This window comes from Streptopelia decaocto (genome assembly GCF_964273445.1).
Source record: "Streptopelia decaocto genome assembly, chromosome: 2".
Lineage (NCBI taxonomy): Eukaryota > Metazoa > Chordata > Aves > Columbiformes > Columbidae > Streptopelia > Streptopelia decaocto.
In genome coordinates, this window is record NC_138655.1 from 70,602,851 (window position 1) to 70,625,315 (window position 22,465).

General features: G+C 39.7%; 1 protein-coding gene across 2 annotated transcripts in view; it reads right to left on the bottom strand.

Annotated features, from left to right (window-relative positions):
• FHOD3 (formin homology 2 domain containing 3) overlaps positions 1-22,465 on the bottom strand; it is a 384,646-nt gene that overhangs the window by 328,705 nt on the left and 33,476 nt on the right. For both annotated transcript variants that reach the window (XM_082045688.1, XM_082045687.1), the window contains exons 2-3: positions 21,298-21,404; positions 3,693-3,757 (exon numbers count right to left, since the gene is read on the bottom strand). In XM_082045688.1, the coding sequence (XP_081901814.1) occupies positions 3,693-3,757; positions 21,298-21,404 (172 nt within the window). The remainder of the gene's footprint in view (positions 1-3,692; positions 3,758-21,297; positions 21,405-22,465) is intronic.

Genomic DNA, 22,465 nt, shown 5'->3' on the forward strand with positions numbered 1-22,465 from the left:
TCCAGAATTCTATCAACCTTCGTTATTTGCATTCTTCTTGTGTTACATTGTATGAACACCTGAAGCTTATGTCAAACTTCTTTTAGCAGAATCATTCTAAGTCACTGTCAAGGGTCCCTGTCCAAAACTCATCCTCAGTATTGAGAGCAACACTCCTGACCTCTCATCACAGGCATAAATGCATTAAAAGAGAATGTGGGACTCAAAAATTTAGGATAAATACTGATATGTAAGAGCAAACAGTGCATTTTCCCTCAGAGATCACCTGAGATTTTGTGAGAAAACTACCAAGAAGCAATGAACAGACAAATGAAGCCACAGGCACAGATAGAACTGTCCAAGCAAGGACACAGTCAATAAACCAAGTCACTCTCCAGGAAGAGCAGAGCTTTGAAGATCTTTACAACTCCACTGTCTAAGAGATGCTCCAACTAAAACCTTCCATTTAGCTTCAGAGGCTAAAGCTTTCAGCACTGTTGGTGTTCTGCCTGTAAATCTACATCCCCGTTTACATTGGACTTTATCAAGGCTTCAGCTGAGCTCTGTAATTGTTAAATACATATAAATTAAAATTACATTAAGACACAACTAAATACAAACAAGGGAAGTCCTACAGCTGCCAAAAATACCAGAAGGACTTTTCCCACAGGGTACCAACTCGCAATAAATCTAATTTGAATAAAAGGTCAAATTTGACAGATTGTGGGAAAAACACATTTGACATTATGATTAAAGGATTGATCTTCCTCCAGTAAGGTCTTTTAGTATCAACAGGTACAAAAGTACATCTATAATTTTCAATTAGTCACGTTCTATGAGCAAAACTGGTTTCAGCAATAGTCTTCTAATATAAAACAACATTGTAAGTATTGCGGTTTGTATTAAAACCACTTATATTTTATTTATGAAATTACTTTTTAATTAGTCCTAACAACTTAATCGGGATCAAGCCAAGGCAGGAAAAGAAGTCGAATGATATTCAAATGAAAACTTGTTCCTCTATGCTGCAAGTCCTTAGTTTGAACATAAGACAAAAACTCAAATTGAAAGGAAAAAAAAGAAGAAAGTATTAATGCATTGAGTGAGATGCTTGAGTGACTGGTATGCAACAGGGCAGAAAATACCATTCACTAGTAACTTCCACACTCAAATTATTAAGCTTTATTCCTTCCCTGCCCTGCTTAAAACCAAACAAACCCAACTCACTTAACATGGGACTTGCTTCTCAAGTCTCATAAAATATCATAAAATATCCTATTAGGATATATATCCTCTGACACTAAAGCTCAATGAATTCCCTGGAGATACGAAGTCACTAATGATAGAAAACTTTATCTGGACATCTGAACATAAACATTTGTGTATTTGACACAATTTAAAAGTACAACACATTAGGGAGGAGAAAAAAAAAAATATTGGTCCAACTTGCAAACAGAAGAGTTTATGAAAGGAAAGCTGTTTTCTTTACACCCCACCCCTCAGCTCTTCAGAGCAAAGTAAAACCTTGAATGCAAGGATGAGAGGGGGCTCTGTGGCAAAGGCACCATGGAACAAACCACATCTTCTCATACAGCACTCCCAGCTACCTTGCTAGCTACTTTGCAGAGTCAGTAACATTGCTAACCACAATGCTTTCCAATGATATTGTGAAGACTGAAAGAAAATAGCCAAAGCAAAACAGTTTTATTCCACATAACACCATCTCAGATTGCTCTAGCTCCTGGCTTCCACTCCAAATACATAACCCATCTTTTAACCTCAAAACCTAATGCTTATATTTCAAAAAAGACGTTAACAGGCAGCTGATGCAAAAGGACACAAAAAATGAAGAAAAGTACTCACTGTGACAGTGAAACAACCCTTCTGTTCTGTGAGAAGTTTAAGTACCAGGCACAGGTCACCAAATGAAGCCAGTACTAAGAACTGCAGAGAAACCCCGACTCCCCTAATCTATCGCATCCCAAAATAAGATACAGTTGATATGTAGAAATGAAAGAGAAAAGGAACTACATTACATCAAGCTACAGACTGAAACAAAAGCTTATCCTAGAAATCTAAACTTCAGCAATGGGTTTGGAAATTAGAACCAGATCTTGCATTTGGCTTTTCTGCCTGTAACAAACCAAGCCAAAAGCCCATATCCAAACACACCTCCCGGCTCTAGGAGTTTGAAATCTGGACTCAAGTTTTGCAGCCTGACTTCCACTGTACTCACCGATGAGTGCATTACCGATGCCAGAGAGTAACAGCACCTTCATACACGCTTTCATACAAGAACAATTAAAATACATGCACAGTAATACACACCTAAAAGCCCACAGTGAAGCTGAATGGAAACAGATAACAACAAAGCAACCACATATTGAAGCTCAGGACGTGGTGTGCTCCAGTTCCTCGATAGCTGGAATCTGGACCAAAATTTTTTACACGAAAACTGTTTTTACAAAATCTCAATCCAGGAAACATATGAAATCTTGTCTTGCTACACTTGTCTGTTTTGTCAGAGATATTCCCAAACCTAACAAGAACAGGCTTCTCCAAGCTGTTCTTAATTTCATTCACATTTATAAAATCAGCCTAGCCTTTGCTGCGTCGCTGTTTCTCCTTAACACGCAGACCTGCTCTACTGTACTTCCTCAAGCCAATGGTAGTAGAGAAGAATTTGTTCCAATGTGAGGCAGCCTAGAGATCACTCTCAATGGGAAGTATTCAAGGAATTCTGTAGGTTGCTTATGCTCAGTTCCAATTCCCAGAAAGGTTGTTTCATAACATGTCCTGAGGGCGGGGGAAAGACATTTAGTTGCATTTAAAGACTGAATCCTCCAATAGTAGTAGCACTGCAGAAAAGTTATAAAATTTAAACTACCTCCTCCTCCTTTTAAGAAAAGTATCTATATTCCAATGTTTCAGCTATGATCTCTTGAAATAAGACCAACTACAAGCTAAACATGATGATGTTGAATCTGCTATAGAGAAGTAAAAAATAAAATAGCAACTGTGGCACATACACACAGGATTGTTTTTATTTTTTTTTTTTAAAGCAGCCACCCATAACATCTAGCATCTAGAATATGAGCGCTAGCTTTGCCACCAACACTCAGTGAAGCACACTGCTCTGCAGAATGCTGGAGAACATATTAATGCCATCATAGTACATCAGCCTCCGTTTATGCAACCTTAAAGCTTTTACAGCACGTGCATTATGACTCTGATTAGACTTTTTCTTGTGACAGCATTGTTTTAACCAAGGTTTTTAAGGCACTGACACTGTCATAATGACAAATACGCCGCCACGATCTGCAAGATGTGACGTAGTAAACATTACAGGCTATTAAAATACAGTAGTTAGCTGTCAGTCAACAACTCTTCAGATCCCCTTCCAAATTCAGAACACAGTCTTGTTCAGGCACACACAAAGGCTGTGGCAAGACAGATAATCCAAGATTCTCCAAAGCGCCCCAACCATCACACTTCACTATCAAATTCTATACTTTGCTGTTTAACATACTTTAAGAGTAATGTAAGTAATATAAGCTAATTTTAGCATGCAACAAATGCAATGAAAAAATCTATTTATTTGCCATGATCCCTAACTTGGAAAACAGCAACCCTGATTCGTACTCTCCAGATTTGCTTCTCAGAGATGGATTCTGTTTATTTGCTCTCTTTCAGGCAAGTGGAACTTCACTTACCAATGCAAGCATGGACTCTCACCGACAGCTGGGTCCTCAGAATTATACTGTGCTTCTTGCCCCTCCTAAAAAGAGAACAGAAGAGAAATATATAAGGTGCAGGGAAGAGGCAGAGGAGTTGGGAATGAAGGAGTAAACTTGAGCCTAGGGAAAACTGGGTAGGGAGTGGGGTGGTGGGGGAAGGTATTACAAGTTATGTCTTTGTTTCTCATCATCCAACACTATTTTAATTGGCAATAAATTAATTTTCTGCAGGTCAAGCTAGTTTTGCCTGTGACAGTAATTGGTAAGTGATCTCCCCATCTGTATCTCAACAAATGAGCTTTTTCACGTTACTATCCCTCTGTTCCACTGAAGATAAGGAGGGAAGAGAACAGCTGGGTGGACCGCTGGCCAAGGCCAGCCCACCACAAGGACTAGAAATCCCTATTAGAGAAGTACCAAGTGATGACAACACATTTTGATTTTCACAGATATATTTTGAAGCTAAGCATAGTAAAGCATGAAAAGAAATTGCAAGGTCAAACAAGAGGTTTCTTACACTTTCACAAGTCTGCTCTTGTACCCTAACAGGTCTTGAAAGCACAAAAAAAGATCTGGTTTTCATGCAGCAAGGCAAAATTGAGTTTTCTTTCACTCTGGCACTGTCTTGATTTCACCCCGGTCTTAAACTGAATGACTGTCTCAATTAGCTGCTACATTTCTCATTTGTTCTTCAGACAAATTACTATTAGATGCATCTTTTCAACCTGGACAAGAGCACCATTTTTGATTTCTAGGCCCTCCACCCGCAAACTGGCATCAGGACACAGCCAGCACCTGGGCTTCTGCACCAAACCTGCTCATTTGATGGAAGGCAGGAAAGTAAGAAAAGCCAAATGCCTTGCATTTGTACAGCAGCATATTCTCACTCTTTTCTCTGAAACTATACATGCAATTCTTGGACAACCAGCTCTAGGCAGCCCTGCTTGAGCAGGGTGGTGGGTTGGACCAGATGACGTCCAGAGGTCCCTTCCAACCTCAACCCTTCTGTGATTCTGTGAATTTATCATATGAGAACATGCAAGAAGCAAAGATGTTCTTAGAACACATTCAGATGCAGCTTAATTTGTATCACGTGAACCCTAGACCCACTTCTAGATACAAATTCAAAACCAGCACAATGTTCCTCAGTTATATGAATTATGATTCTGCTGAAAGATTTCAAGGCCAACCCTTTTGCACAGACACTCAGCAGAATTTCCCACTGGCTTTAACTACCTCAGAACAAACCCAACTATTTTCCAGACAACAAAGGTTCTTCCCCACTTTTCTATATTCTTGCCCACACCTGTTTGAGCAACAAAAATATATTTTCATTTAATTCAATAAGAACAGAACATGTTTAATACCGACTCCCCCAAAAAATTTGCAGAGGAAAGCAAGTCAGTGAAGCAGTGACAAATATTTCAAGAAAAAAAAAATAAATCACTTCCAGAAGAATGTATTTAAAAAAAAAAATGAACAAACAAACAAACCCCACCACACAGAACACATCAGACCCACAAATTAACCACCTGAAAAAATGTGAAACTCTGATACCTGGTAATAAAGGACTCAATTCCGGTTTCAGAACAGCAACTTTTCTCTACAGGTTTAAAAAAAAAAAAAATCTTAAAGTATATCAAACTCTAAATGAAATTGTTCTTTGAAAGGTCTGATTGAGCAGCATTAGGATAAATCAGGAAAACTGTGAACTCAATGCTGCAGGTGGTTTGTAGGTCTTTTGAAGTGCCAAGCAGCAACATGCAGTTCTGCCACAAGAGTTTCCTGCAGTCTGGATTTCAACGTTTCCTGGAGCAATTCCAGGTTTAGGACTAAGTCTCTGCCCACCTACACTCCTCCCGTTTATTCACTTGGACACAACCTTTGCCTGCTCTCACATCCTGCAGATTGACAATGGCTGCCCCTTCCCACAGGACTCCTCTGGAATAGTTAATTTGCCAAGGGCCTGAGCAACTTTTGACAGAGTAGCAAACTTAAAATATTAACATGAGCATCTCTTGTATCTCCTCACTTACAAAAGAGTTATATTCTACTAGGGTACACTGTGCTTCTTTGAAAGAGAATGAAATGGAGCATTTCTAAACCTCTCCCCTTCCATTAGTACTTGAGACAAAAGGAAGAAATCTCTCCTCTGGAAACAAAACAGGAACAAATCTGGGATTAAGGTCTCCATCTGGGACAAAGGACAACTCATTTTCAATTTCCCTGTAGCCACAGCTTCCCTGCACAGTTGTGAGCAAGTAAGGCAGAACTCCACAGGGGTGCCCATGTGCCACATTAAAAGCCAGACCTCAGTTACTCTGAGGATGCAAGTTCAGTTTCTCTGTATCTTGCATCCCCCATCTGCAAAACAAGGACTGTGCCAACTGCCCTTCTCCTGCTTCTCATAGGACTTGGACCTACGTTGAGCCCTTAAAAACACTGATGACACTTGATGTCCTGGTTTTGCTAAAAACAAGTTTCTCTTTCAGTGAATTTTGCCTGTCAGCTAAAGCCTTCATATTAACTGCATTTTCCTGGAGAACCAGACACATGTTTTGGTAAACTTAGCAATGGAATGCAAACTTATTGATAAGCATGGATGGACATCTCACGAGAGGGGCGACGAGAAACAAGTGACTAAGAAACTGACCAACTGTGTATAACATTCCGTTCACATGAATACTTCATATAAAAGTGGGAGATCACGAGGATCTCGTCCCTTTTCCCTTTGCTTTTTCCCTTCTGCTTATGGCCGACATTAGGAGAGGACCTTGCGAGTCGTCCCTGCGAACTGAGGCCTAGTGAGAGACTGAATCCAGCTCCGCTTGGCTGCAGAGTCTAATCCAGGACTTCAGGTGCCGACTCTGCAGTTGCTGAGACTTTCAGGATTGGTTTTGTATATTTTGTATTATTTTCTCTATTCTTATTGGTAGCATTAGTAAAACATTGTTAATTTTTCCAACTCTCTTCTCTCCGTCCTCCTTTTCCTCCCGATCGCCTGTCCTTAGTGGGAAGGGGGGAGAGGGAGGGGCAAAAAAAGGGGAAGTTGGGGGGGAGGGGGTTAACAATACATCTGCCAGGGTTTTATTGTCACCCCGCAATCTTAACCCTCGACACTTGAGCACTGCAAAGTTCTCACAAAAGGCTGACACAGGTGATTTTAAGGGGTGTATAGACTAAAAATTAGTAGATGTGAGGGGCAAAACCAAACAGTTGTTTATTACTATGCCATTATTATTCTTCAGAATACAACCTACAGTAAAATATTACAAGTAGCTGTAAATTTTATCTTTCTCTCTGAATCAAACACTTGATCAGAAGAACAAGACTTCAAAAATAAGGAGATGACATGTAGCAACAGCGACATCCAGTTAAGTTTCTAGTTAAATTGGTCTCCAAGCAAATATACCTTCCCCTCCCCTCCAAAAAACAGGTTGTTGACTTACAGGGAGGAGTTTCAATTAAAAGAAAGCAAAATGTATTTGTTACTGAAAGGAAAGCATGGACATTCTGCCTGCTGTGGCCCCACAGGTGGCCCATTGCTCTGCAGGCTGCCCACGACAGTGGGAGCAAACTTAATTACAAATTTACTCAGACCTTCTCTGAGCAAGGAACACCAACAGATTTTGCAAGCCCTGCGAACCTGCATCACCCATGGGTATGCTTTCCACTCTGTGCTCTCCATACAATTTCGCTTCTCTGACCATTGTGTGACCATACTTTTGCTCCTCTAAACTAGCAGATGGGGAGAAGAAGAGGAGTGAGGCTTAAGACTTTCAGAAAAACATCAGCTAGACATCCTCTATAGCACTGGAACATGAGGAAAAAACAACATAACAATGGTATAGAAGAGTCAGCACATATATGACTGTTAAAGCAAATGCAAGATCCTTGGGCTCCACAGCAAGGCTGACTAGAGAAGAATAAAACCACACTGCAGTCTGAGCTGTGCAAATCTGTATGTGAACAGCTCTGCCCACAGCCACAGAACAGGAAGAGAAGGATATTGATTTTCAGATCTTGCTGTAGGGCTGACAAATAAACACATACAAAACCAAGAAAATATTGTATGGCATTACACAGTACCGGCATATATTTTCTGTGGGAGCACTTGGAACCTGCAAGTTTGAGGTCCATCTGCTTATTCCAAGAAAGGAGAAGAAAAATGAAAATGAGGACCAGAGTACTATAGGAGGAGAGATCTCAGAGAGGTAGTGTTGCTATGAAAAAGCAGAGATGACAAAAAGGATCATGAAGCCTGGAGTACTTTGAATTACAGGCACTTCCAAAAGATGATCAGCCAAGACCCCAGTAAACTAGGCTGTGAATGCTCACATCAAGAAGCCTATTTTATGGGCTCCGAATCAGGCAGTATCAGATCAGCCAGGCATCAGTTTACCTTGCCCCAAGCCCCTCTCGAAATAATCAGCAAAGCAAACATGCTGGGTTACTGATTCAAGCCAAACCAACACCATGGGTTGTTTTCTGTTTATCCCAAAAAGGGCATAGGCTGGATGAAAAGCAACCTCAACTTAGTAACTTTAAAAATGTTTTCAGACTCGGCCAGCATTTAAAGACAGCCTAACCTGACAATTTATCCTATAATAATTTCGCATTTACTTCTGCCTGATGTAACAACCTAACTGTTAGGAAAACCTACCTAGCACAGACGCTGCTCTTTGTGGAAAGCTGTCAAAGTACACATGCTTAACACATGCTTCATATTTTGTTACAGCCTCTCATAGTAATCAGTTTTCTTGGTGGACCATCAACCTTCTCCAATAATCACATCCATGTTTTTCAGGAGTAGTAGCTTAATGAGAACAGCATTCAACAACAATCCCTAAGATCAAGAAGAAGCCACGGACTCCCACAAGAGCAGCCTGAATAACCACATGCGACCAGAAGCCAATGTGCGGCAACAGACACGCTCTAAAGCGCATTATTTTGGCAACTGGCTTTCACCTTTTCATTTCAGCACCTATGCATTTATATCTTCACTTGCAAACAGTTTTCAAGGAGTGGAAAATGCTTCTGCAATGGGTTATTGCCCCACAGTCACTTCATGGTTTAAGGTACTCCACACCAGCAGTGGAAAAAACAACTATTCCTTGTTGAATGCATGAGGGATGAAATTTTTGCCAGAGTTCAAGCACATGAGTCTATCAGGTTTGCCCTGAAAAAGATCTGCAAGCCAGCACACACACAGAATAAGGCAAGTGTTTCTTAACCTGCTATTAATAAGACAGCAAAAACCCTAGGCTTTGATTTTAAAGCTGTTAAGATACAGTTAAGTTGCAGTTTCGATATAATATGCTTCTCCTTTCAATTGCAGACTCAAAAAGATGCAGAACAATAAAATTCTGACATTGAAAGAAAACATTGTATAAAAGCCAAATCTTTTGAAAGGGTGCAAGAGCACACTCATGCATGGAGAGAGGAATTAAGAATCTCTCTAAAAGTCATCTGAAAATCTTATCCAAACAAATAACCTTTTTGAAGTTCTTCACAGATCATCATCCAACAATCCAACTATCATGTTCAAGTTCATGTTGTTCCCATTGAATAATGGAAACAAAGGAGCTCAGGAAATAAAATACATTTTTAAAAGTCTTTTAAATGCCAAGATTCACCTCCAATACACTCTGAATAGCTCACAGCACTAGTAACCCTTTCTGGTAAAGGACAGGTAGTTGGAGGCAAACGCACTCATTTTAAAATGAAGTGAGTAGAATTCCCTTTCTTACCTCAGTTTTTTCCATCTAAAAATTTAGCATGAAGTCAGAATGTGTCTGCATCCTGTACTTGCGATACATTTGCAAGTCATCTAATTATTTATCATAGTGGTTTTATTCAGAGCATTCCTGGACCATAACACACTTACTGAAGAACCGCCATTTGACATGAGTAGATAAAAAGAAACAGAGACTATTCAGATGTCTGTTCACACTTCATAAAAAAAATAAAAATAATTAAAATTTGACTAATCCAGGTAAAAGTAATCCCAACTGCATATTCCCTAAACAAAAACTGAGCAAGAAAAATCTTGCATATTACCAGTGTAAACAACAGTATGCAAAGGAACAAAGTATGCTGAGACTTGTACAAGATTTTTCCCCTGTGGATTATTGCAATGTCATGGTCTCTGCCAACATGAATTTAACAATTAACTGCCTTATTCTCTGCTAACAACCGATATACCATGCAAAAAGTTACATGCGAATGCCAGTGAGAGGATTGAGTACCATGGGTGACGCACATTTGCCTATGTAACTCTGCAAATAAGGACAAAATACAGACTGTCGCTGTGAGGTGTGCCGGGCTTTTACACCCACCTACTCTTCCTAAGCACAACGTTTACCAGGCAGAGTTTCCATCTTTTCCTTCCCCTTTTTAAATAGAAAATAAACAGGATGGAAGAAGAAGAGGGAAAAATACAAGAAACTCAAAAGGGTTGAATAAAACATTCAAGAGATTCACCAAGTATGCCTCATAAGCCACATCAATAGTACCTAATTATTTATTACTAATGTATTTTCAGTATATGTCGGTGAACGTCTGGGTGGAGACTTCTGTGTACCTTACCACAAGGCAATGATTTTTGCCAGAAGACAATGAATCACTTTCACATACTGCAAAATGAAGCAAATTAAAATGAGGGAACATTTGTTCCATTTGTCCTTTTTAGTAGTTTCTGTGCAAGCAAACATCAGAAGCTGGAAAATCAGAATCCCCTTCCCACCCTTTTCCCCTACTTTCTGAATCATCATGCTGGTTATTTCTCGGTTGTCAATGGCTCAATTTCCACACATTAAAACAATTACCTTCTAAGAGCTCCTAAAATATTTAAGGGCTTACTTCTGCCTCTCCAGTCAGTAAGTGACCATTTTTCAAGAGTGTTCCTCAATAATGAACAAAGCTGCGTCCCTTGCCACTCCAAAAGTTCAACCCATATATAATAGTTTTCAGCAGGAAGTTTATCCTGTCATTTTGTGGAACACTAATGGCATCATCACTTCAATCTCCACCATATATTTTTGCATTAAGACGACACAAACTTTATGAGCTAGCAAATGGTGAAGAGATTTGCATTAGTAGTGCTATATTAACGATGATATTGCTTCAAGGTAAAACACAAACAAGAGGCTTATTTTCTCACTTCTTTTCAACTTTGCATCACATTCTTCTACAGAGATGACATGTCACTTGACCAGTGCTTATCAGTTCCCAGTTTATATATTTCCCACCACTGTCAGTAGCTCTCAGACTCTGGCTGCACATTCCTCCCAAGCATCTTTACACTGCGTAACTTCTGGTCATGTGGTTTTGCTATCACCCACACTTTGAAGTTCATGTTATATTTGGGTTTTCGTTTAAAATCTCCTTGCACTTGGATCAACAGATGCCTTGGAGGAAAAAATAATTAAAAAAAAAAAAATCAGTACTGAAAACCTACAGGACAAAGGGGCAAGGAGGAAAGTAAAATAAATGAATCTCCCCCAGCTGGATCACTTGATGCTTCTACCTCTTCAGGCAAAGGGTTCCTCCAGCGCTCCCAGTCACATCATGGGACCCACAGTTGGGGTTCCAGGAGAACAAAGTGTCAGATCATCTCCATTAGAAAAATTCCAGAGTCACAGAGCAGAAGCAAAGGGGACCTGCACAATCACTTCATTCTCACAAAGATTCTAACTCATAGTATCAAAAAGAGCTCCAATATTTTCATAATTAAAATAATAAAACTGACTTAAATCGTTTGGAAGAAGTAGTTCTAATAGTTTTTCATAAACTTTTCCCTTCTACTAGAAATCATTCTCTAATACCTTGAGGAAAAAAAAAACAAAACAAAACACTATCTTTTACAATTTTCCACTATAATTGATGACACTAAAAAGATAAGCTGAAGAAGAGATTTCCCAACGCAACACAGAACACACTTGAAAGTGACATCCTACTGGATTAATTGGCCAATTATGCTCTTTCTCAGCATGTGGTCAGTTTAACTAGACTCAGCAAGAACTATTTTAAAACTGTCCTACTTTGCAGTAGGACATGTATTTGTGTATGTAAGTATACGAAAATAAATTCTACATTGCATTGATCAATATGCTTTCTAGGGTCTCTGTCTGCTTTTTGGAAATTTTCCATCAGTATCATATTTGGCAAGGGTTCCTTCAGAGCTTGACATACAAGCTCTTAAAACAAAATGCTTTTCCCTCAGTCCACTTATTTCTCCATGTTAATTCAATTTAGGAAATGGGATTTGCATTTATTGTTGGACCATCAATGCCTCTTGCTAGCAAGCACAATTACTGAGTAGCAAACGTGAAATAAATTAATATTTTACTGTACTGATGTGGTCTTAACCCTGACAGAGGTTACTATTTTTCACAGCTTCATTACTGGAGATCCTGGGCTAGTCACAGATTTGCAGAGGTTTAAGCTGTTAGTTCACCACTGGAGGTTAAACTGGAGACAATTATTTTTATCAGAAGTGGATTACTACCTCAGTTTAGTCAGTGATAAAACAAACACACACACACACACACACCAAGCACACAGACAGATTAACTCCCATGGGATAAACAGAGCGTGAGCTTGCCTATACAAGTCTACTTTTGTGTTCACCCCAGAGCAGGAGCACACACATGAATAGTTGCTGTGGAATAGGAAGTGTAACAAGTTCACAGCTTTTACTAATTACACAGCACAAACTCATTTGGCTGCCTGCACGCTCAGGGCAATTACGCTGCGATTCTGCAGCCGTTTGGAAGCTGCACCGGCAGACAGCGGGTGCACCCAGCAGCAGGGGGTTCTAGGTTTGGATCCTCAAGTCGATGGTTTTACTTGCAATGAGAGGCGAGTTCAGGACGGTCCTACAGCACTTTCTGGCAGCTCTACCTGAAGTCTCACAGATGATCTGTTTATGGAGAAAGGAAAGGATTTCCTCCTCACCAGCTGAAGAGAAACACGTTTCCAAGCCTTGAGAGCTGCTCACTTGGCTTATAACCTCATCATCAACAAGGAGGGCAGAGTGCAAACACAGCTATTAAGGAGCTTCAATGTTAATAAAATTAAATGTTTTTAAATAAAACATCTGGCATTAGCTGTTTCTATATGCTGCTTTTATTTAAATTTCTACTCTGAAATATTGGACTCATTTTCACATGTAAACAAATTTTCACATGTAAACCTGAATGCCAAATTAGACTATCTTGAAGGTTGTCCTAGGAAAACCTTATAAGAATTATTCACCCACTTTTTGGCCTGGCACTTTATTTGGTACATAATGGGCTGGGAGAGAGCTAAGCACAACAGTAATTTTGCAACACATTTTGCACTGGAAGTCATTTTTGAAGAAAAGCACTCTTATTGCATTCATTTGCCAGTGGTAATCACTAAAATTCAAAATTAGCAAATCTTCAAATGTTTCCATAGATGCCTTTGTATAGATGTAGATTTTTCCCCTTGACAACAGAGACTTATGAGTAAACTCTTGGGCAAAGCAGGGGAGGAGGAGAGACAGCTGTTTCAGTATTGACAACCACAAGCTATAAAATCACGATTCAAACTCTCACAAAAGCCCAACAGAAAAACACCCTCACCAAAAAAAAAAAATAAATAAAAATCCACAAGACAAAAATCAGACCACAGAACATTTTAGTGCTTGAGATGTGATGTGCTGCCCAACACCCCAAAAGCCTCCATGAGCTTTTGATGCCACTCTCAGGTACATAGGTTAAGATGACTGGGTCCCTTCACATTTCACAAGCATTAACTCCAAGAGCTGCCCATGACGTGCCTCAGGTCAGGTCTGTCAGTTCCAGACTCCCACTCTCCCAAAACCAAAACCACGCAAAGGGGAAAGAGCTCATGAAACAATGACCTGCCTCCTCCTCCAACCCAGGGAAGATGCCCCTGTGGACACTGGCTGCTTCTCAGCTAGAAGCAGCACCGCACAGCTTGGAAGACTGGGAGAAGAGCAAAACCAACTCTGCTTCCCTTTGAAGGGGATGTCAGCACACCAATGAAGGAGAGACTGCACAGCCTCTCATAACTTTTCTGAAAGCCACTTGCCTGCAGGTTCTCTGCCTTGACAGGAATGAAGTTGTAAGGTGCATTGACTGAACCCCTGTTTGATGTCCTGAGGCTTAAATGGTGTGAATTTTGGGGTTAGCCTATGCATGGATATGAGTCAGACTCTGTGATCCTTGTGGTTCCTTCCAACTCAGGATATTCTGTGATTCAACTACAGACCACAGACGATTCTGATCACTGCAATTTCTGTGCTTACTGCCACCCTCCAGGCTCCCTCCTGGTCAGCCCACCAAATTGGGTGACCACAGATTTTTGTGACTTCCAATGTGAGCAGAATGGCTTTGTAGACTCTGACCTAGACATCTGCAGAAGGTATTTACGTCCACACCACCAAGCCAAGCTTTAAAACCGAGAAGACATGAGAAAACAGGCCTTGGTCTGCAATAAAGTTTATTTAAGTTTGCTATTATTTATTCAGATACTTGTTTTCTAGATACATTTTACATTCACACAATTGTATCCCTTCTTTAACTACAAAAGTAGTAGCATTTTACTACTAGTAGAAAAGCTTAATTTGCCAACCATCACCTTCACAAGATATCTTGCCAAGATCCACTGACAAGAAAACCTTACCCCACAACTGATCTATAATTTGTGTGGTGGAACACTAAAGTGTTAATTGCCTCCATGCTACTTCAAGGACATATTCTTAAGAGTCACACGTCTCATTTGTCAGGCTCTATGAAATAAATGCACATTTGCTTAATTATTCTTGATTACATGCTCTGGAAACACAAATGCACAGAGATGCCTTGCCTGTTGCTCTGAGGCAGGGAAACTGTATGGGACCTCTTATTTTACTGTCAAGGAATACTACAAGGAATACTACAAGGAATACTACAAGGAATACTACAAGGAATACTACAAGGAATACTACAAGGAATACTACAAGGAATACTACAAGGAATACTACAAGGAATACTACAAGGAATACTACAAGGAATACTACAAGGAATACTACAAGGAATACTACAAGGAATACTACAAGGAATACTACAAGGAATACTACAAGGAATACTACTACTACTTGAATACTGTCAAGATAACTACAACAATAAATTTCTACAGTTCCACCTAAAGATTAATTTCAACATTCTATCTAATGATTTTTTCTTCTATAAACAAAGACATTTTATTAGTATTAAAAATTAAGGAATTGAAAAGCTGCACAAAGTTTTGAAAACAGGGGTAGTAACAGCTGTTGTCCTCAAACTTTAGGAGTGTGGGAATTAATAAAGCACCACCTTAACCATCCAGAAAAACAATTTATTTCATTAGAAAGGTGAAAACTTAATCTTTATGGCCATTTATTTTGCAACAGTTAAGCTTTAGCTAATCATTCACTTTAAAACATGGTTTAACATTTTAATCTGATACATTTCAGACAGGAATACTGCTACTCTGTAGAAAGTCTTCTACCTTCTAAAGTTTACCATAACCTCTGAGCTATATGACAACCTGGATACATCTGGACTCTAACCCAAGTGCACGAGAGACAGGAGGATCTCACTAGGGAAATCCTTGAACACACCAGGCTGTTGAAGGCCTAATAGCACAGAGATCAAAAGCAGCATCATTCAGGTCACTCCATAGCTCAGCCCCACACAACATCAAGTTCCTCTACAGCTCTGAGCCTTTCTGGTCCTTGCACATGGATACGTATGGATGATGGTATGTGACATATTAAGAGCACCTTAAGCAAAACACAAGAAAGGCTTCCACCCCCCACTTGCTCTAAGTATGCACTGGTTTCCCAAACTAATTCAGTCTTCTTGATAGCAAGAAGTTTGTCTTGATTGGGCTTTGTTTGTTTGTTTGGGTTTTGTTGGGGTTTTTCAGTTTGGTGATTTTGGAGTAGTGAGGGGTTGTGTTTTGTTGTTATTGTTGGGGTTTGTTTGCTTTCTTTGTTTTGTTTTGGATTTTTTTTTGGTGGGCTTTTGTTTTGTTTTTGTTTGGGGTTTTGTTTGTTTTTTCTTTGCTGAATGTTTTTGTCACCATCCATTACATTTTTCAGATTCAGCACTTGGTCGGAAATCAAAATATTCAGAAGAAATAATGCATTTTTCAAAACATAAGTAAATCATTGCAATGAGCAGCCACAGGCCCTACTGTTTGCAACAACACCATGACAATCTCCCCCAGGCACATCCCTTATTTTTCTTGCTGTTGGGACTGAGGACCATTATGGAAAAAACATCAACATAAAACATGGAGAGAAAGCTGTCATAAGTTGAAACCATCTTCCAACAGTGAACTAATAAAAATACACTGTCCAAACTAATAATAAAAAAGTCACTTAGGTTGCTGTACTGCTTCAAGAAATGAGCCTCTTCATTTTTATTAGACGAAACCCAAGTTAACCTTCAAATGTGTCCCAAACTTCCTTACGTAAAAAAGGGATGAAAAGTTTTCATTCTCACAATTGTGCTAACCACAAAGTCTAAGCCAGCAAAAAATATAGTACATAAGCAGGAAAATAATATTAAAGATCTCTGCCAGACTCCATTGCCCTCAAACAGAATCCAAATCGAGCGCAGGATGAACAGCAGCATCAAGAGGGAAAATGTCTAGCATCCAGTTTAAATGGGACTCGCCCAGCAAAAATGGTTTGGGACAGGTCGTCCAGAAGGAATGCAAAAACATCAGTGCTGAGGTGATTTGTCAAAAGTACTTTAAAACAATCTGCTGAAAAGAAATTTTGAAAAAGTATTCCCTGAGGAAATCTCCATTGCTTGCAGCACACTGTCTGAAGAAGCTTTTGTGTTCTGCAGTTTCAGACTGCGTTACCTTGTGGGCTACCATTAGGTCCTGTTAAGACATGCCCATAAAAAGAACTTGAGCAATCATATGGTAATTTAAATACATAAACTTCCTCACAATTCTTGCTCTCTCTATAAAATCACAAGTAAACAAAGGAAAAAAGCATTTACCTGTCATGGACAGTTCAACAAAACATCCAGCCCACCTAGACTACCTCCACGTTACCTCATCACACAATTAAGCATCCACAAAACTTATGTTGCAAGGAAAGAAAAATCAAAAACCAAACTAACAAAACCCAGCAACAATTAAAGCCACACACATACAAAAAAAACCCAAACCAACCACAAATGCATGCCAGACTTGAAAAGAAAGACAGTTTTCCTAGATACTCATATTGATCCATTTTCTGGTCATGACACCTTCTGCAGGGCCAACATCTCATTGCTTGGCTAGCTGTTCATCCTGACTATCCCGAAAAAAAAGAAGAAAAAAAAAAGCCAACCAACCAAAGAACAACAACAAAAAAGACACAACAACAAAAAACACACCACACTACACCATATAAAAACAAACCAATTCTCTCAAATCCCGCAGCTATTCCCAAAGGTCCAAATAGCAGCAGCAAGAGTTGTGGACACAGGAAAACAGTCCCAGTCCCCTATCCAAGTTTTGCTCAGAGTTAGCCATGCAGGCTAAGGCAGCACATGCATTGAGTTTTCTCCTCCCCTAAACAGAAGTTTAGATTGTGCTGGAGTGGATAGCTACTATTAAAAGCCTCTTTTCATCATATTCAGTAACAGAAGATAATTCATTTGAAATTGTGTATGACTGCATGAGCTTATTATACCTGTTATTTACAGATACACGTCATAAACCTCCAGCGTAACTGCCACCACCCTCCTTCCTCTTGAAGAAAAATCCTTCTTCTTTTTCACTCTGCTCATCCAATCATTCAAAGAGAAAAGAGATGCCTGCAGCCTCTCACACCAATAAAAATTTGTAAGACTGTGTTTCCTGCATGGTTTATTTATTTATCTACAAGTCTCCTATCAGCAGTGTGTTTAAAAAAAAAAATTAAAATCATAATCTTCCCAGTTTTGACTAGGCAAACATGAACATTTGGTAAAAAGAAGCTGAAAACTGCTAGATTGCAGGACATGCTGGTCACTCACACTAGGTGTTTCCACAGATTAAGACCTAAAATTTTAAAAATGCCATGAATATCCAGCGACTAAATCCTTCATTGAGAGTTCAGCAAGCTTCAGTGACCCTGATGAGCACAGCAGCCTTGGCAGGGCAGAGAGGTAGCCTAATCTCTGAAAATTAAAAGCTTTGAAGATTAAGAGCAGGACCTTGAAATGACCCAGAGAGAAAGAGAGAGAGACTAAGTGGTTTCTGTGAACAGCCTCTCCCAGGCAACAGGCTGCTGCTCAGTCCCCACCATCCGCAGCCAGCAGCTCCAGCTCAGGAGCATTCCAGCTCAGCTGCTTGGGCTCTTCAGGGGTGAGAGATCAGAGCTGCAAGGCCCAAGAATGGAGTTTAGTTTGCTAGAAAACCAGGATGGAGGGAGATGTTCCTGACTGCATTCATTATCCTATGTTTAGAATATTCTCTTTTTCTGAAAAACATCATAGAAGTTACATTTACCCTGAAGTGATGATGTTACCAAGTTATACAGAAAAGCTATCACATGGATTTCTAAAGTTCTGGCTGATATTGTTATTTTCTTCCCTTTGTCTCACAGAACATAGACAAAAATGGGATTCAGAGATGTAGCTGAATCCTCACCAGTACTGAAGACACCAAGTTCAATACATTTCACTGGCTAACTTCCTGCTTTACACCCTAGGACATCCTTTACCTTTTTCACAGCACCATGATCACCGATTTGCTTTCAGCTCACAGTTTCCAAAAATGTCAGATCCTTTCCTGCCAAGTTGCTGACAAGTCAGGTGTTCCCCCTTTTCTTGGTTTTCTGCCTGACCAGTACTTGCTCATCCTCTAGCCAGTTACTCCTAAAGGCAAGGTTTTGTACTTCACTGAGCTGCATCCACCACTGCAGTACAAAGCACTAGGAGCTCAGGGCTCCAGCCTGCGAATTATTTGGTATGTGCAGGTAGGGGAGATGGAACCAAACACCTCAACCTCATTAATAAGCAAGTTAAAGCACAATCCCTGCACTGCAGGTTAGGCACAAGCTAGGATTATCCAAGGGAAATATAACAATTGTACCTACAGGCACCTCAGAAGAGCTGCTGAGGGGAGCAGCATCCACCCAGACAATCGCCCCCTCTTCCCTCTGCAGCAGGGTACACATCTTTTTGTGCTCATGTGTGGTTCACTCACTGATTTACTCCCCAAATTACCCCTCATTCTTCCTTACTCCCATTCTTACCATTTCAGCTTTTTGCAGCTACCACCACTTGCATATTTTATCATAAAGATAGGAAAGCAAAGTCTGAAGGAGGGCTGTAGTGGGAAGACAAAGAAAGATGTTTCACAACAGAGACAGTGAATGGCAGCATCTAACACAGCCAGTCCCAGTGTCACACCTTAGGCAGGCAGCTGAAACATGAAGACACAACACTTCCTACTGAGCCACCATTACCAGAGGGACAACTTCAGAGAACAGGGTAAAGACCAGTGAAGGTGAGGGCTACATATATGACAACAACAGACACAATAGGTGTTCTCTTTAATTTCACAAAACACACTTCAAAAGTTAATTACAATAATAATTTGTAGCCCAAGCTTTTGTGAGGCACCTTAGTACACCCAGTTTCATACCTCGCTGTTTGTCTTTGCAGAGGAATGAAGGACCTCCCAGCAGACCTCACATTATCTGGCAGGCCAGGCCAGTGGAAGAAGCAATTACCCAACTGACAATAGGTTACACAATTAAGAGAAGGTCTGTGCACACAGGCAAAGTACACAAAACCATAACCTGATTTTTTAAGCTCAAAACAACACAGTAGACATCCAATTCCAAGCAGTACACTTAGTTCCACATGTGTGCTGGGTTTTTTGTTTGGTTTTGTTTGTTGTTTGTTTGGTTTTTTTTCCTAGGATAGCCACCACAGAGAAAATTAGTATCATATTTCAGGAACAATCCATCTCATTGATTTTATGTGCCCAAAGGAAGCAGAAATCAAAACAAGGTGGAAGGTATCTTGCCATTTCCAGTACAAAGTCTTGCAGGAAAAGACCCAACAGGTCTCTGGGTTGCTGAATTGCTCAGCAATGCCATTATGTGGTATCAAAAACAATGAAGTTAAAATTATTGGAATTATGATGAAGACATCAATAGAAAGAAAAGAAAAACATAACAAACTCATGCATACTACTTCAAAAAACAAAAACTATCAAAAGTTTTTCCTTCATCTTGCTTGCTTTCAACTGATTACCAAGTTAGCTGGAAATAAGAACTTTATGTTCTTTACAGCAATTTTTATCACCTCTGTATAAAACTGAGGACTACTTCAACTTCTATACGCAACACTCCTCTTGCATAGGAAGGGAGGCTCAGTTGAGCTGTATTGGTTACTTTATCTATTGAAGAACTCTCTTCTAATGTGAATTTCTGACAGAACAGTTTCTTTATCATCCAACAGACATAAGCAAAACTGATATGTATGAAGAAGACATACACAAATGCACACACTTGTGTATTGATATTATTTAAAACTCTTCTCCACAGAAAATAATCTTCAGAGTCACAGTTTAAATTCATAAGAAGTATTCACCAAAGGTAAGACAGCTATCACAAAAAATAGAGAAACCAGTATAAGCAAAAGGGCTGCATTTCTTAGTGTTAACAAGCCCTGACCAATTCAGAATGCAGTTAATTTCCTTCTGGCATAGCTACTTTACTCCCATGCATGAATTTCATGCCAAAACACACCCATTAATTACAACTATCCAGTCCAGTATAGCAACCAGCAAAGCAAAACTAGCTCTAGACTGTATGCTTATTTATATCTTACACAAGACAATCACCTAAAAGGCTCAGAAAAAAAATCCTTCTACAATGCAAATTTTATATATGCATTCACACAGACACACACACATTGATGCTAACTTTTGTTTTCATTTTCAGTTCTCAGAGACTGTTTATGGAAAGCTGTGTCATTGCAAACCACACGTGCCAGCAATGATTAAAAAAAGACAGACAGGAGAATATTAAAAAAACTACAACAAAACACACACAGCAGGCTGGCTAAATCAATTCCAGAAGTTTTTTTAAAAAAAAAAAAAAAAATAAATAAATCAATACAGGTCAAGACTAGAAAATGAAGACTTAAATTTCAAGGCACAAAGAAATTACATTTATGACTTCAGGAGCACCAATCGAATATAATGTTCTACACCGACTATTATAATATAAGAAAGATCTCTGAGTTCTCAGAACCAGCTACCCTCATTTATGAAGGTCCAAAGAACTACAAATTTTTATTAGACCAGTCAAGACATCTTGATAGATTTCTTAAAGTACGCCATCTTCTTTCAGAGAAACCATAAGACTGAATGTAGATGGAGGCATCAGAAAACTTTCAATCATGGAAAGGAGGGAGACACGCGCGCTTACAAAGGAAAGAATTTTATCTTTTCTATTCCTATGCTGACCTGAACGTACCAAGTCAACCACACACACACCTGAAACTTCAATGCTTCTGGACAAATATGCTAATTTATCTAAATTTGGTAAACACTAGCTTACCCAGCATCCTCTTGGAAGCCTTCCAATTCATCTCTTTGTTCTGCTAGCGTGGATTCTAGATCCAGATAGGTACCGTTGTGGGACAATTGCAGGGTGCAGTCATCAAGCTGTAAAAAAAAATTCAGATCATTAGATTACAGCAGTAATTTTCTCTAACGTACCTCTGCCATTGCCTTGCTATTTTCAAGGTTCCCAGACAAGATGTCCCTGACACAAATCATATGTGGGGAGCAGATAAGAAAATAGGTGCTGTTTGGAAATTTATGTAATCTGAAATCCATATTCACTAGACCATGCTTGGCCACAACAATATCAACACAACTAACAAACACAGAAAAATTTACTTATTTGAACATATAGAAGGAGATTAAAGGGTTTTATCACAGTGGCTTTACAATCCTGTAAGGGAAGGAAAGTTAACTTAAATATCTATCTAGGATATGAATGACTGTTCTTACGGTACATTTAAGTACAGTTTGCAGACCTCTTCATGAAGGTGGAAGAAAGAAGCAGCTGTTTCATGAACATCCCCTGTGAGGGAGGACACAGCCAAGGGATGGTGCAAGGTGTAGCAGCCGAGAGCTGAGGTCCTGCAGTGAGGGGGAGCACAGTCAACCAAGACCCATATTTTCTGGCATTCCCATTTTAGGGCCAGGCCCTAGTCTGCATCAGAATTTGCAGTGAAGACTTTCCAAGGCACTGGAGGGAGGACTGTGCACACATACCAACTTCCTACAAAGGTTCAGAGGTAACCAAGGACCAGACCTGAAAGTAGGAACCTGCCTGCAATGACAGTGAAGAGGGAGAAAGCCATTCATAAGCCCTCTTTATTTCCATCCTATCCTCCCAGTCTTCAAGTTTTCCATTAATTGTTCCAGTTGTTAAAAAAAAGACAGATTTGAAGGAATTTTCTGACTTTTTTTTTTTTTTTTTAAATGGGAAGCTCATCACAGGATAAGGTCTAGTAAGGTCCACTTCAAAACTCTGGCTAACTTATTGCACAGGAATACAAAATAATTACTGGGTCAAGAGGGGTAACTGAAGAAGCCCAAGGGAAGAGCTAGAAAGTAACATGAGCTGCTCTCTCACCATAAGATAACCCAGTGCCAAATCACAAAGAAGGAGTAAAAAAGCCTTGCCAGGGCAAGAAAACGTTTACTAAAGGGCA